The 17671-nt window shown below is 39.8% G+C and overlaps 1 protein-coding gene across 2 annotated transcripts in view; it reads right to left on the reverse strand.

Moving 5' to 3' along the window:
- Positions 1–17671, reverse strand: part of LOC104590467 (DNA topoisomerase, type IA, core) — a 92397-nt gene that overhangs the window by 54008 nt on the left and 20718 nt on the right. For both annotated transcript variants that reach the window (XM_010249144.3, XM_010249143.3), the window contains exon 6: positions 13102–13345. In XM_010249144.3, coding sequence (XP_010247446.1) covers positions 13102–13345 — 244 coding nt within the window. The remainder of the gene's footprint in view (positions 1–13101; positions 13346–17671) is intronic.

A 17671-nucleotide genomic window follows, 5' to 3' on the forward strand; every position in this document is an offset into this window, starting at 1 on the left:
AATGTTACTTTCATTCCCCTTGATAACCATTTGATCTGCTTCACCACTTCTTCATAAGTCCAGGCTGCCTTTTTTTCATTCTTTAGCCAGCTTATCACCACTGGGAGTCCCCTCCAACAATCAGCCTTCCCAAATTTAACTCTTTTGCTATTTGTTATCCCACAAAGTACAGCAAACAGTTCAGCTCTAGTGGAACCTCCAAGAGCAATAGGACACAAGAATATGGCTGTTATAATCCCATCTTTATCACTGAAACCCCCACCCAATGCCTGAGGGGCCTGGGTTACCAAAGCTGCTCCTGTCAAAATTGAGTTTTATAAAGTTCTCCAAGGTTGGTTCCCAGGCTTTAAGTATTCTAATCTTTCTTGTAAACAAAGAAGCCACTTCCCACTTGTTCCTTCTTAAATCATCAAAAGAATAGGGTGAGAACAGGTCCAAAGATTTGACCCAATGAATCACCCTTAATAAAATGCATTCCAAAATTGCTTCCAGATTGCATTCCTCTTCCTTGAAGAGCCTCACATTTCTTTCTTCCCAAACTGTCCAAATTACAGCTGCCCTATTGCTTCTCCATAAAATTCTTCCTCTTTTCCTAGGCCACCTAAAAGTTCCACCTGCAAACAAACTAGCCAAGCTTGTAGGTAGACTGGTAGAGTCCACCTGCACCCAAAGAGAGAAATGAACCACTTCCAAATAGAGGTAACAAGAGAACAGGAAATTAGAAGGTGATAAGCAATCTCACCATTTGCCTTACAAAGTGTGCACTAGTTCGGGGAAAAACAAACATTTTTTTTCTTCTTTTTTGTAGAAAGTCCAAGATAGACCTCCCAACAAAAAGCCTCTTTCTTTTTTACTTGTACACACTATTTCCCACTTCACTAGGCCACCTTCTTTTCTTCCCTAGGTTCCCAAAGAAAATCCCTCATTAGTTTCTCCAACAAGTTATCCACTTTCTTGGGCACTTTAATCACTAAGAAGTAGTACAATGGGAGATTTTCCATGGTAGATTTGATCAATGTTATTCTACCTCCTAAAGAAATGTAATTAGTTCTCCTTTTCCTAGAGTGTCAAGCCACAAGCTTCAACCTTTCTTGAGATTTTTGTTCAATGTTCATAGAACCGGACCGGTCATAGAACCGAAGAAGGGCGAGGTTCACGAGTTAGAGGTTCAACTAGGGTCGAACTGGAGGTCAAATTGTGATGGCGTGGCATATATGTATATATATTATGAGTTATATAAATACTATATAATATATATTTCACAACTTTTAGTGTACTTAAATATGGTGGATGGATGGAAAATTCCTTAATTTTTAAAGCAAATGAGTAAGGTTCAAGTCTCTTAATTTACATTTTCTTTAAATGTGTGTTTAATAAAGTAATATATACAAGAGTCATTAAATAGCACAAGTAAAGAGGCGGATTAGTGGTAATAAAGCAATATATGAAAATAAGAGGTCGTGGGTTCAAATCTTGTTATACTCATTGTAGAATTTCAATTACTTAGTGACCAAAGCATTTTCATGAAACCGGGACTGGTTCACCGGTTTTCCGGTTAAATCGGATGGTAAGTCGGTTTTCATCGGGTTTTAGACATTATGGATCTTGGGGTGTGACTGAACTAGTCAAGGCCCCGAGTCATAGTTCAATTGATCTGACCAACCGGTCCAGTCCATTTTCTAAACACTAGATTTGTCACCTTTTCTTTATCCAAACTAAATTGAAATTTGGTTTTAGAAGGAGGTTGAGGAATAACGAGTGTGAGGCCCTTATTTAAATGTTGGACAAACTTAAGTCAGTTTTCTTAGTTCAAACTGTGGACAACACTAGAGTTTGGTATTTTTCTTCTAGAGATATTTTTATTTGTGCCTCCTTCTTCAACACTCTTATGTAGTCCATTGTAGTGGGGGAGAATGTCCCAATGAAAGATGTTTGCTGGAGAACAGCAGCCGAAGAAGAGGAAGAAGAAGAAGAAGATTTGAGAATGGCGGCCTTTTCACTTCAGCCGGCCCTATAATCTTATATAGATGTTTACAAAGTAATGTTACAAGAATGGACTAGAATGCTCCTGATTAGTGATGGGACACCTAGACATAAAAAAAGAATAAAACAAGTTTAGGCCCAATAACTAAGGCCCAATAAGTAAGAACTTAAAACATAAACAAGACTAACATAAACACTAAACCAATTGAACCAACACTCCCCCTCAAGCTAAGCATGGATGTCAGTCATGTTTATCTTGCCAAGTAAGTCTAAGAATTTCGTTGAAGCTAGTCATTTTGTTAGCACATCTACAATCTGCATCTCGGAAGGAGTATAAGGAATGCAGAGTTCCCCTGAGGCTATCCTTTCTCTAACGAAGTGTCGGTCAATCTCAATATGCTTCGTCCTATCATGTTGCACTGGGTTATTTGCAATGTTGATGGCAGCCTTGTTGTCACAGTACAGCCTGAGAGGACACTCAACCTTTATCCTGAGCTCACCAAGAAGGGTCCTAAGCCACAATAGTTCAGAAACACCATGAGCCATAGCTCGATATTCAGCCTCTGCACTTGATCTAGCAACCACATTCTGCTTTTTACTTCGCCATATAACCAAATTCCCTCCAACGAACGTGCAATACCCAAAAGTAGACTTTCTGTCTCCAATAGAACCAACCCAATCTGCATCAGTATATGCTTCACTTTCAATTTTATTGTGTTTTTTGAACAGAATTCCTTTTCCTGGGCAAGTCTTCAAATACCTAAGAATCCTTTTCGCTGCTCTCATATGAGAAATCTTTGGAGAGTACATGAACTGGCTGACAACATGTACAGCATAAGCAGTATCTGGTCGAGTGAGAGACATATATATATATATCAATTTCCCTACCAGTTTTTGGTATCTCTCTTTATTAAGGTAGTCCTCTCCTACTGATTCCTGTAGACCATGATTCTGTTCTATTGGAGTATCTATTGGTCTACTCCCCATCATACCTGTCTCCTCTAGAAGATCAAGGACATACTTCCGCTGACATATATAGATGCCCTCTTGTGACCTAGCAACTTCAATTTCCAAGGAAGTATCTCAGATAGCCCAAGTCTTTGATCTCAAACTCAGATGCCAAGAACTCCTTCAATCCTTTTATCTCTTCTAGATCATTCCCTGTAATCACCATATCATCCACATAGACGATGAGTGACGTAAGTCTACTATCCTGTTTCCTTATGAACAAAGTATGATCTGCACCACTTTGAGTGTATCCCACTCTCTTCATGGCCCCACAGAGCTTCTCAAACCAAGCTCGAGGAGACTGCTTAAGACCATATAATGCTTTCCTTAGTCTACACACTTTCCCATCAAAACCATAACCTAGTGGAGGATCCATGAATACCTCTTCATGTAGATCGCCATTTAGGAAAGCGTTATTTACATCCAAATGATGTAGCTCCCATGAGAAGTTTGCAGCTAATGACAATAGAACCCGGATTGTGTTGAGCTTTGCGACTGGAGCAAAGGTCTCTTTGTAGTCAATCCCTTCCTTTTGAGTAAACCCCTTTGCCACTAGTCTGGCCTTGTATCTTTCAATGGACCCATCCTCCCTATGCTTCACAGTGAACACCCACTTGCATCCCATAGTGCTCTTCCCTTCTGGTAGATACACTAATTCCCAAGTCCTGGCTTTCATTAAGGCTTTCATTTCTTCATTCGTAGCCTCTCCATCTTGGATCAGACACTGCCTTTGAGTACCTAGTAGGGACATGCACGGAAGAGAGAGCAGACACAAAGGAATAATAACGAGGAGATAAACGTGAGTAAGAAACATATTCAGCAATGGGGTGTCGGATAGTACAAGAATGGGTAGACTTACGAAGAGCAAAAGGGAGATCCAAATCAGAAGTATAAGTGATAAGAGTTGCTAAGACAGATTGATCCGAGTCCGATTGGTTGCTGCCATGAGTTGGAGGGTGTTTTTTCCTTCTGTTCGAGGTGATTCTTATATCTTTTTGTTGCCTACTAGTGTCCTCAGTTACATCTGGGAGGATCAAGAGGAGAAGATGGAAGGCCTGAGGTGAAAGAGGCACAAAAAAAGAGGGAGAAGAAGAATCCTATTCCATCCCACTAGTCTCCCCCTGAAGAGGATTCTGAGAAGAATGAAAATAGGATTGAGACTCAAAAAATACCACATTTTTTGTGACGTATTTCTTCTTGGTAACGGGATCATAACACTTGTAACCCTTCTGTGTAGGAGAGTACCCCAGAAAGACACAATGAGTAGGAAAGAAAGTTATGCTACAGTTTAAATTCTTGGTAAGCTTCGAAACAGATAAGAGATTGGAAGTAAGATCGGGAACATGTAGAACAGATTTAAGAGAGAGGTCCTTGCTTAGGTCAACCCCCCCCCCCCCCCCCTTCCCAGAGATGGTGGAAAGAGAACCATCAGCAACTCTCATCTTATCTTGGCCAGACATCAAATGATAAGAAGAAAATAAAGAGGACATGTGTGTCATGTGGTCAGTTGCACCGGAATCAATAATCCAAGAAGTAGACTCTATAGAACTAGTTGCACTATAAGCAGAGACAATATCTAATCTGGCAAGAGAGGTGGAGGCAAGGGAATTAATCCTTAGACAGGTTAAGGCCCGACTAAGGACCTCTACCTCATCAACAGTGAAATCCAAGGACCCGGATGTGTGGGAATTAGCAGTCTGTCCCATGGGAGGAGGTGTAACCGTAGATGTGTTCTTCGGGCTCTCACCACTATGACTAGTAACAAGGTTCCCACTTGTTGTTTGATTCCTCTGAGGCTTCTTGTCTTTCCTTAACGTAGCTGGTTTCAGATGAGGATAAAGAACCCAACAAGTCTCTTTTACATGCCTTTCACCTCCACAATGAGTGCACTTAAGATGCCTCTTGTCCGAATACTTGCTCCCTTTTTGGTTTGAAGAAATCAAGGCTGAATGTTCAACAGGCTGTATTTGAGTGTCAACTTGCATCTCTTTCCTCCTAACCTCTTCATTCCTTACTAGATAGTAGACATGGTGTAAATCAGGCATTTCATCCCTTCCCAAAATTTGAGACCTTATGCTCTCATACATTGGGTCTAAGCCAGCCAAGAACTTAAAGGCTCTACCTTCTTCAATTTGTTTATCATGCCTCTCCTTGTCTCTTACATTCACCCAACCAAGAATAAGATGATGATCAAGTTCTTCCCATAGTCCTTCTAGGGTTGCAAAATAAGTTGCAACTGTCATATCTCCTTGTCTCAATGCAACAATGTCTTGGTTTAGCCTATAGATTCTTGCATTGTTCTTTGCATGGCTGAAACAGACCGTTCTCTGAAGTTATATTCATCCAATAATAACTGGTGATCTACAAGCTGTGCAGATTTGGGTTTTCTAGATTAGAAGACCTCCCACCCACCAATTCTATTATCCCTATAAGACACTTCTCCCGATATTGAAGACATCTCCTTCCTCTTACAGTGATCACAATTGAAAACTCAGTACAAAGAACACGATTTCAAACTTACCGAAGCTGTTACAAGTCTGAGAACCCCTCGTAACAGGTCTAAAACCAAGAACAATCCACCCTTGTACTGTGTTGAACACTTCTGGACTGGGCTGGGCTTTGACTTTGCTGTCGTAGACTGTGACCACCCTTACGATCTGTACTAGGACTGTCTAACTCAGTCCTTCCACCTAGATCTGTTCCACACAGATCTCTCTTAGCAGTCGAATGGCAACTACCTGCTGCAGGGTTTCTAGTTCAGCTTCTAGAACAAACTCCCCTTGGGCCCTACAACCAAGGGAAACCCTAGATACAGACCTTGCTATGTTCTACGGTTAGCCCTAGGGTTTCTTCACAGTGGCCGAGATAGGAGAGAGAGAAAAAAAAAAAGAAGGAATAGAGAAGTGGAGAAAATAGGCAGTTGTAACCAGTCAGACCGATTAGTGCTCTGGTACCATGTTTGCTGGAGAACAGCAGCTGAAGAAGAAGAAGAAGAAGAAGAAGAAGAAGAAGAAGAAGAAGAAAAGTAGATTTGAGAATGGTGGCCTTTTCACTTCAGTTGGCCCTATAATCTTATATAGATGTTTACAAAGTAATGTTACAAGAATGGACTAGAATGCCCCTGATTAGTGATGGGACACCTAGACACAAAAAAATTATAAAACAAGTTTAGGCCCAATAACTAAGAACTTAAAACATAAATAAGACTAACATAAACACTAAACCAATTGAACCAACAAAAGAGATATGGAGTAAGCCCATCCCACCCAAAGTTCAAGCATAGTGTTGGGAAGTTTTTCTTGGAAAGGTTAACACCTGTGACATACCTCAAAAAAGGAGACCAAATAAGTATCACTCCCCTCATGTATGCTTCCTTTGCTTTGCAAATGGAGAAACCTTACCCCATTTACTAATCTTGTCCTTTTGTGCTTTGTGTTTGGGAGCTTTTTTGTTTTCTCTTTGGTTGCAAGTAGATTCCTCCTCAGGATGTAGTCAATCTCTTCAATCCAAATCTCCTAAGGCAGCAGGGAGAATTATGTTGAAAACAATCAAGGCAACATTGTGTGGACTATTTGGGAGGAAAGGAATGAAGAATTTTCAAAGAGAACTACGGGTCAAAGGAGGAAATTGTCAAGACTAATTAAAAGTTGCACACGGCATAAAAACACTTGATCTCTTCCAAAGTTTTTCAATAACTAATATAACAAGACTGTGGAATGAAGCGGCACATTCTTACAAGGAAAAGGAAAGAATGGTAATGGAATGGAAGACCCCAGCAAGTAATAAAGTATAACTAAATTCTGATGGGAGCTCCATGGGAAACCCGGGAATTGCAAGAATTCAAGACCTATAGGGGTAGGAGATTCACTATAGGCTGAAGTGATGGTGTTGTCACAAGGCCTAAAATTTTGTTAAGCAATCAAATTTCAAAAGCTTGGAAGTTGAAGGGGACTCAAAATTGGTTGTATCTTGGACAGTGTACCTTAGCAAAGCAAGGAGTCTATAGGTAGCAGCCATTTTGGGCATTATTTTAACTTTTTTGTTCTTGGGCATTGTTCGTTCTAGCTTTTGTATCTTTGGGTGACTGGACACACACTTTACTGAAGCAAAAAAAAAACTATTTCCAAACCTTTCTACAACTACCGTACAAAAACTACCACTTCTTGGATTACCCCCCAAAGGCAGACCTAGGTATTTCAAGGGCCACATGTATGACAACATAGAACTCCAGCAATTGTTTGTAATTCATTGTCCACCAAGTTCACCTCTGCTACACAGCTCTTCTCAAGGTTTATTTTCAAGGTAGAAGCTTTTTCCAAAAAGATTCAGCAACAACCTAAGCCTTCTCACCTGTTGCAAGTCAATCCCATCACAAAAAAAAAAAAAAAAAAAAAAAAAAATCATTGTCATCTACAAAGTGGATGTGAGTGACCACTTTATTTCTCCCTACTCTCCAACATCTTAAACATCTTACTAAGCCCTCTTGCTCAGCTTTGGAAATCATTCTACTTAGGACATCTACAATTAAGGTGAAAAGGAAAAGTGAAAGTGGGTGTCCCTGTCTTAGGCCTCTAGAAGCTAGGAAAAAATCCACTTGCACCATTTTTCCCCAAACCCACAGTTCTTCAACACCTCTAATTGGGAAGACAAATCCACTAGAGAATAAGCTTTTTCAACGTCCAACTTGCACACGAACTCTTTGCTACCCACCCTTCTTTTTTCCTCCAAACAATCATTAGTTATCATTATTTAGTCCACTGTTTTCCTATCCTGCACAAATGCCCCTTGGAATTGTGTGGTATTTTGTAAACACTAGTCACCAAACCGATTGGCCTAAGCTCTTTGGGGCTCGTAGCCTCTGGATTTTTTGTGATGAACACCATAAAACTAGTATTCAGCCCTGGGTATATTATGCCTTTCTCATAAAAATCAGCAAAAACCTCTAGCAAATCCGATTTGATTATATACCAACAATCTTGGTAGAATGCCATGATAAAACCATCAGGACCCGGTACCTTTTATTTTTTTTTCCTTTGAAAAGTAAATATAAAATTTTATTAATAAGAAAAACAGATACAAGCTGTTCAGGTGTCAAGATGACACCTAACTCAAAGAAAAAACATACATCAAGAGTTTCAGTTTAGACTAAACTGATTCATAATACAGTTTTGAAGCTCTAAGGTATTCCAAAAATTATCTGCAAAATCTGAAGGTGTAGATTGTTCAAATTCTGGGAGACACAAAACCCAGCTCGTGATGAGTTCGCCAACCGAAGCCACAATCACTTCAGAGCTACTTTCCTTTCCTTCAAACAGCCTCCTATTTATTTCCCCCCACAGAGTCCAACATACTGCAAAAGGAATGTAGCTTCAAACAATTTTAGCTTTCAAGCTTCCTCTGAACTTTGGCCACAAGGAAAAGATTTCTGCTAAGGATGCAGGCTGAAAGATGGGCATCCCAAACAGGAAACAATAGAATCTCCAGATGAAATTTTCTAAATGGCAGGAAAAAAACAAATGGTGAACGGTTTCCTCCTCCAACTTGCACATATAGCAGTAGCTAGCCAAGCAAAACCCGCTTCTTTTTAGGTGATCTGATGTGAGGATACTATCCATTGCAACCAACCATGCAAAAGCTTCAATTATTGGTGGAACTGGATTGCCCCAAACTCCACACAGTCGATCACTAACTACCCAATCCTTAACAGGGGCCATGTGAAATGATTTCACTGTAAATTTTCCATTCCTACACTCCTTCCACCACTGACCATCTTCACATGCAGTAGAAATATTGATCTGCTCCAATCTGTTCAATAACAGAACACATTCCCGCTTCTTTTTAGGTGATCTGATGTGAGGATACTATCCATTGCAACCAACCATGCAAAAGCTTCAATTATTGGTGGAACTGGATTGCCCCAAACTCCACACAGTCGATCACTAACTACCCAATCCTTAACAGGGGCCATGTGAAATGATTTCACTGTAAATTTTCCATTCCTACACTCCTTCCACCACTGACCATCTTCACATGCAGTAGAAATATTGATCTGCTCCAATCTGTTCAATAACAGAACACATTCCTCCAGCTCTTGGTCCCGCAAAGGTCTTCTAAACTTGGGGCTCGAAACCACCTTTTCACCACTAACTTCATAGCATTGAGCCACCGTAACCTGATGATCTTTCAGCCTGTACAATCTTGGGCACACATCACATAACTTCCCAACCCCACTCCATTCATCCTCCCAAAACCTCACTCTATCTCCAGCCCCTACAATCTTGGGCACACATCACATAATCTTCCACACACCCACCCCATAGGAATTGGATACCTCCCTTGGTTCCCACCCAAATCTCACCACCCCGTACTTCCCTGCCACCACTCTTCTCCATAATGATTCTCTTTCCTTTTCTAACCCAAACCTCCATAACCATTTCCCCATCAAAGCTTTATTGAATTATTTTATCCCTCTGAAACCCAAGCCCCCTAAAGCTTTCGGCCTACAAACCTTCTCCCACCTTACTAGATGGAACTTCCTTGGACCCTTTGTCCCTTCCCAAAGGAAGTCCCTCTGAATTTTTTCTATTTTATCAGCTACAGAATTTGGAACTTTCAGCAGTGAGAGATAGTAGGTGGGAAGACTTTGGAGCACACTTCTTAGTAAGGTAATTCTGCCCCCCCCCCAAAGAAAGATATCTCGCCTTCCAGTTTTCCAATCTCATTTCCACTCTCTCTATGAGAGGTCTCCAAATGTTAGCTGATCCAAACTTAGCCCCTACTGGGAGTCCTAAGTATGAAAAAGGCAGCTCCCCAGTTCTGCATCCCAAAACTGCTGCAAGAGATGACATCTCTTCCTGACTGATATCTCCAACTGCAATCAAGACACTCTTCTCTAGATTTACCTTTAACCCTGTTAGCAATTCAACATTTGCTAATACATCCCTTAAATTCAGAACTTGCTCCTCCACTGCATCAAGAAAGATTAGAGTATCATCTGCAAATTGCAGATGAGAAATGCAAGGACCCTCAATCCCGACATTGAATCCTCCTGGACACCTTTCCTTGTTAACAGATTTAGAGCCTCCATTACTAAGACAAAAAATAAGGGGGACAATGGGTCCCCTTGCCTCAGCCCCCTCGATATTTGGAAGAAATCTGTGGATATTCCATTCAGGATAACTAAGAAAGAAACTGATGATATGCAGCCATACATCCAGCCCCTCCATTATTCCACAAACCCCATCAATCTCTGAATCTCTTATAGGAATCCCCATTCCACATCATTATATGCTTTCTCTATATCTAATTTGCACACTAAGCCAGGACTCCCACTTCTCAGCCTTGAGTCAATGCATTTCACTTGCCACCATCACCCCATCCAAGATTTGTCTTCCCTCCACAAATGCCATTTGGATCTCCCCCACTACTTCATGAAGCACTTTCCTTAGTCTCATTGAAAGAACTTTTGCCAGAAGCTTATAAGGACTACAAACTAAACTTATTGGCCGGAAATCCTTTATGTTTACAGCTCCCATCTTCTTTTATATTAGTGAAATAAAGGTTACATTAGCTCTCTTGTCCACTATCTTGTGTTCACTGAACTCATTGAACATCTGCATAAACTCATTTTCTAAGAAATGCCAGCACTGTTTTAGAAAGTTAAAGTTAAAACCATCAAGCCCCGGAGATTTGTCTCCATTTATCCTCTTTAAAGCCTCCCTCACTTCTCCAATTTCAATCTCCCTCTCCAGCCACCCAGCTGCCCTCTCACTCAACTTCTTTGACTCTACATCCCCCAAATATATCCAACACCATTGCCTTCCTGTGTATAGATTTCTATAGAATCCCATCACTAGTCTCCCACACTGACCAACATACAGCTGCTCTTACACATCTCCACAAGATCTTACCTCTCTTTTTTAAACCCCTCACTGGAACAGAGTTAAACAAGCTTAGTACACTTGGGGGAGTGGGCCACCTGCAACCAAAAAGAGAGAAAAACCAAAACCAGATTTCTGAAACAAAAGGACAGGAAACAAATAAGTGATAAAGATCTCACCATTCCTCTTACATAAGATACACCAGTGCGGGGATAAACACCATCTTGGCCTTTTCTTTTGAAGTAAGTCACAAGTGTTGCACTTTCCTAGGATAGCTTCCCAGCATAAAGCACATACTCTGGGAGCATGTGTCTCTAAGAGGGGTCAACAACTAGAGGGGTCAACAACTACCTCCTCCAAAATCTTAATCAAATTAGAAATGGAATCCAATTCAGAGACTCTAAGAAGCCTCCGGAAGCCCAAGTTCCAAACAGGGCCAGAAGTAGAATAGGTTAGGAAAGTAGCAACAGGCTCATTTTTAAACCTTGAGAGAGAGAACAAAGAAGGAAACTGCTCTTTCAAAGGTGAGTTACCCACCTTGATTTCTGCCTCCAACTCACCTCTTCTTTCAGAAGCAGCCTCTCTAGCCCCCTCTCCAAGCAATCTCTCTCCATCTTAGCTTCTCTAGGGAATATTTCCTCCTCCTCTAATCTGTCTAGTCTAGCAATCTTCTCCAACACCTCCTTTTTTCTAACTTCCTCAGTCCCAAGCTCTTCCTGTCTTCTTCCTTTCAGCTCTCCTTTAAGTAATTGCAGTCTGTACTGTATTATCATATTGTTCTCTTTTGAATAAAATATCACTCATTACTCTGAATCCAGCTGACCCCTCAACCTGCAAGGAATTCCATTTCTCTTCAGCCCACTCCACAAAATTAGGTTGAAGAAGCCAAACATTTTCAAACCTGAACGGTTTCGGACCTAAGATTTAGCTTGTGGTCTGACATAAACATTGGTAATGGTTCCTGTATTAATACCCCCATTCAATCCATCCACTCCCTTGATATCAAAAACCTATCTAGCCTTTGAAGTATAGCTGGACATTGGCCATTTGACCAGGTAAGTTTCCCCCATTCAGAGGTAAATCAAACAGCTCTAAGTCAGTGATGAATTGGTCAAACCTCCTCATTCCAACACTGGAACGTTAGCAGCCACTGCAGGTGAACCCAAGGCCAAGGTGGAAAATGTTGACCGGATTAAGCATAGCCAAGCATCTACTATTTTTTTCTTTGTTAATGGAACTCGAGGAAAAACTTTTTGTTGCTAAATGTTGAGATATTGAAAGTAATCAATGTGATTATTATGTGTATAATTGTATTTAATCACACTAGTGTAAAGGCATGTGCTATGAACATGTGCAAGTAAATATAAAAGGGTAAAGATAAGTATAACCTTATATGATATGATATATTGATGTAACTTTTATGGAATGCACTGAAACAAAGGCACTTATCAGCATTATATAGTATAGATAAGGGCAGTCTTGTAATCTTATATGATATGATACATTGATTTAACCTTTATGAAATGCATTAAAACCAAGGAACTTATCAGCATTTCATAGTGTAGATAAGGGCAGCCTTGTAATTGCCCATATCATATCTTTTCCTCCGTCTTTCTTCTTCATTCATGCATGCATCTTTGCTTCAAAACCCTAGAGAGATATTTACTATTTTAAAGTGGTCATTCCATTTACAAATAGGATAGTTTTAGGCATTGGGAAGAAATAAACCAATCTGAATAGCCAATGAGGTTCCTAATGGAGTTACCAATTAAAGAAAAATGAGATAAAAGAAAGTTTTTACACCAGTTACGATGATAAAAGTGATTATTGGAATTTTTGTAAAAAAACTGTGATTAATAAATGCATAATGAAGATACTCATGTTAATACATATAAAATGAACAGTTAATATTGTTAAACAATAGAGATGATAATGGCTCCCACCACAACAATGAAGATAATGTTTGTAACCAACAGGAGCAATTTCTGCCGACAACACCATAGACAATTTTCCCAAAAGGAAAAGGAAAAAAAGAAAAACAAAAGAAATGGAAGATAACAAGGCATTTTGTCAGATAAATTCAACAATACAACAGAAATGGATATGCATACATAATTGTATATATATTGGTAGAAAAGAAATGGACCAGAACAAGGAAAAAGAAGAAGGTAATAGCTATGCAAGAGCAGCATTATGGTTCTAAAATCTTAAGCCAGTGATAGAAACATACGAAATAACCCTGGAATCGAGGTTTCCATATTTTCCTTGGAAATAACGAGTCTGAAACCGTGTAAATGCAACACCAACTTTCAAATCTATCTCTTGGCGTGCATCCACAGCCAATGCTTCATCTTTATTGGGTTCAACAAGGTTGTTCATGGCCATTAAAATGTCCTTCTCAGTAACAGAAGAAAACCGAGCACGATAAACTTTTCTACCAGTGTCTTTTGCACGAAAGCCGGTACACTCAATAACTGAAAAGCTCAACCACAATAGGTCAATGTCACTTATGTATTACATGTTTTATCAGATTTATGGCTTCAACATTATTTAAATGAAAAGAATTGTCCATATTTCTTCCGAAAGCATGCTCAATTTATTCTTTGTGTCCTTACACAGTTTCTATCAGAGGTGTCAAAGTAAGAAAGAAACCATGACAGATTTTCTTTTAGCTTGCTCAGGAGGTCTTTGTATCCAACAACCAACAATAACATGTTTCTTCTGAAACAATCAAAAACTGAATATCTAACAATTAGTCAATACCAGGAGCCCTTCATAAATGGAAGTCTGGCAAATAAACGCATACTATGTTCTCATAAAGAGTACTTTCAAACAGTCTTTCCAACAATATATGGTATAGATATACAGACCAAGATAATTAGTGGAGATGTCCAAATGTGGATATGGCAGTACTGCTGGGAATAATCACAAAGTTACTTGAAATCCAGTGGCAGCTAGAATTCACAATGCTAATAATAGTAGCATCAAGAACCTACAAATCATCTCTGTGAGGGCATCAAGGGAAGACTTAACAAGATTCCTTAAGCTTGTGCAGCAGATATAGAGATGGCCACTGTGAGAAAGAAATCTGATCTCCAAATGAAGGTGATGCCTGCAGAAGGATGGTTTTTACATGTAGTCTAAAGATAAATGGTGGAGTAAGAGTCAACCCAAAAGGTGAAACACCTTATATAACAAGGAGCCCAGATTGCATGTGTTCCAAATGCAATCATTGGACTGAGCAGCATCTTTTCTTTTATTATTCATGTTTGTCTTTTATGTAATATATATGGGCTCTAGTTCTGGTGGCCCTAAGGCCCTGCTTATTGCTCTTTATTACTGCCACCTTATATAGGGGCAGATTTGTACTTTCCCCTTTTTTAATTATTAACTGAATATATATCATTGAGAAGGCTAGGAGGAGGCTATGATTTCTCTTCTCTCCCATTACCCTATCTTTTCTTCCTCCATCCTTTCTGCTGTGTTGCTACTTTCTTCTACCTTCTATTTTCTCTTGATTTTCCATGAAGATTACTGCCGTTTACTTTTCAACATAGTATGAAAGCCAAGTACACTGTTCAAAGAAAAAAATCCAAGTTCCCCTCTTTTTCTCTTTCCTTTGGATCCATACACTCCAGGATCAGTAGTGTGCATGTCACACTAAGTTGCCATCATCTACTTTTGAGTTTGCCTGGTTAGGAGATGATTTAGGAGTGCCAAGATAGTTGTTTTAAAGCCCAGAAAAGTTACTGGAGAGTTCTGCCCTAAATCTGAACAACCTGAGAGAAGGAACCAATTTTTGGCTATGGTACCTAGGACTTTCAGGCTGGCACACTTGGGGATTTGAAGCATCCTTGTGGACCCTCTTTGAGATCAATCTACATTGGAGACTGAATAGAGTTTGCTGGTAGTAGTAGTTATACCTTCTCCACTTTCTCCCAGGTCCCAAGTTGAGGTATTTTGATCCAGTAAAGGGGAATTAATTGTAGATCAGTTTCTTAGGGGTTGTGACACATTTTTTTATTTACAGTAAGCTTTTCAGTCATTAACTAAATCAATGGAGAAATCTGGACTTGATCCCAAGCAAGGTATGTATCCTGAGGTTGGTCAAACGGAGGCTGTAGATAGTTTCTACAATCCTATGACTACAGTAAAGTTGGATGGGATAAACTCCATGGAGTCGGCTCAATCCAAATGCATCTATATGTGTAGTAGAGGAAAGCTAAGGTTTCTTACAGGTAGTAGTAAGAAGCCAAAGAAGACTGATCCTTCCTATCAGAAGTGGACGCAGGAACATTACATGGTCATTAGGTGGGTTGTAAATTCAATGCAACCTCACATTATGAAGTGGATAGAAAACAAGTTATATGCAGCACTTCAAGCTGTGTATAGCAATGAACACAACAGTACCAAGCTGAAAACAACAAAACAAGTTGTATTCTTAAGGATTTCAGGCTTGAACCTGAAGTAGAACCCCTCCTGGAACAGTTATGGCCGAGCTACAACTCAAACAAGAGGGAGTGAATGGTTTCCAAGCTCCCAATACTTGAAAACCCTAGTTGGGGCTGAGTTACAGCTCAAACAAGAGGAAAAGAACCAAAAAAAACCTACTGAAACAGCCCATCTTCTCCTTTATTAGACAAAATGGCTTGCTGGAGAAGCCAAACAAAATATTTAAACATAAGCCCCTAGAATGATCTCCCTTCACAAACAACTCCTCGACGACAAAACTAACTTCAAACAAACCCCCAAAAGATGAATTTTGTTATAAAAACACCAAAGAGACCAAAACCTGACAGATGCACACCCAGCTGCCCCTGACCAGAATGTGAATTATAAAATGACGAAAATACCCCTAGGTCCAAATTGACAAAAAAATCTTCTGAAGACAACTCTTTGGAGATCCTACTACAAAAGCAAACTCAAAACATATTTGCATCTTTTTTTTTTCTTTTTTCTTTGTTCTTTCTTTTTCTTTTCTTGGGCCCATTACAATAGTAAGCATTATCCGTAACAAGAGGGAGGTCTCTAGTATCATACTACTCCATGAGTCCATGTGTGCGAAAGCACTAAGGATGGAGGTCTTTATGGAAAGTGATTGACTTTTTGAAACTATTGCGTGAGAAAGCACTAAGGATGCAGAAACGTACAAGTTGGTGGAAGGAAACAAGGTGTTTTAATTTCTAATAGGATTCAACCCTAAATATGACATCACAAGACAAAACATACTCTCCAAGAATGATGTCAAACTATCACATAGGCATATTCTTTGGTGAGTAATGAAGAGAATAAGAGACAAGTGCATCTGCAGGTTAGTTTAATGGATTATTTTGCCCCTGCTAGTGTAAAGTCAACGGGCAGTGAAGATAAAGAGAAGGAGATTATCTGTGATTTCTACAAGAAACCTAAGCATAATAAGGATACATGTTGGACACTATAATCATTCATGGAGAGTGGGAGATGAGAGAGAGAGAAAGAGAAGGAAAGGGAGATATGATTGAGAGAAAAAGAAAACTATCTCTGGCTGCCGCCAGTTCACTATTTATATTAACTTAATAAAAAAGAATAGAAATTACAAGTATGCCCCTGGTGGCACACCCTAGAAACAAACTAATAAGAAAAAAGGAAAAATAACTAACTGACAGTATCTTAAGAGGACAACCTACTAACAGCAACTATAAAGTAACAATTAAATAAGCCTTACAACACTCCCCCTCAAGTTGGGTTGAATATGTCTATCATGCCCAGCTTGTCACATAACTCATTGTGCCGCAAGTATGGAAGCCCTTTTGTGAGGACATCAACAAGTTGTTCCTTGGAGTTGACATAAGGGATGCAAATTTCTCTTTTTTCCAATTTTTCCCTTATGAAGTGTTTGTCCACCTCAATGTGCTTGGTCCTCTCATGTAGGACAGGGTTGCTGGCGATGTTTATTGCTACCTTGTTGTCACAGTAAAGAGACATAGGATTACGAACAACAACTCCAAGCTCCCCTAGAAGATTCTTTAGCCAAAGGACTTCAGCCACCCCATGTGCTATAGCTCTATATTCAGCTTCTGCGCTTGACCTTGCTACCACACTTTGTTTTTTGCTTTTCCAGGTCACTAGGTTTCCTCCCACAAATGTGCAATACCAACTCGTGGGCTTTCTGTCATCCACAGCACCTGCCCAATCAGCATCTGTAAAGACTTCCACCTTTAGGTGATTATGTTTACTGAATAGTAGACCTGTTCCGGGATATTTTTTCAAGTATCTAAGAACTCTCTCTTCTGCCTCCATGTGTGGTTTCTTAGGAGAGTGCATGAATTGGCTTAGAACCCCAACTGAATAGGCAATGTCTGGACAGGTCATGGACAAATAAATCAGCTTTCCCACTAACCTTTGGAACTGTTTCACATCTTTCAGAGGTTCACCATCACAGTCACCCAACTTGTGGTCAACATCCGTGGGAGTATCTGCTGGCCTTGCACCTAATTTGCCTGTGTCCTGTAATAGATCAAGGGTGTATTTCCTTTGAGAGATAAAGATACCCTTTTCTGAGCGGGCGACTTCAATCCAAGGAAATACTTCAGGGGACCTAGATCTTTCACATCAAATTTAGATGCAAGGAGTTGTTTCAATTTTTGTATTTCTGAACTCCAACTTCCTGTAATGATGATATCATCCACATACAATATCAATACAGCAACCTGTTCCTGACATCTCTTCACAAAGAGTGTATGATAAGACTGACATTGTTTGAAGCCCATCTGCTGAACTGCCATGTGAAACTTACTGGACCAAGCTCTGGGAGATTGTTT

The sequence above is a fragment of the Nelumbo nucifera genome, chromosome 1, assembly GCF_055504915.1.
Source record: "Nelumbo nucifera cultivar China Antique chromosome 1, China Antique-T2T, whole genome shotgun sequence".
NCBI lineage: Eukaryota > Viridiplantae > Streptophyta > Magnoliopsida > Proteales > Nelumbonaceae > Nelumbo > Nelumbo nucifera.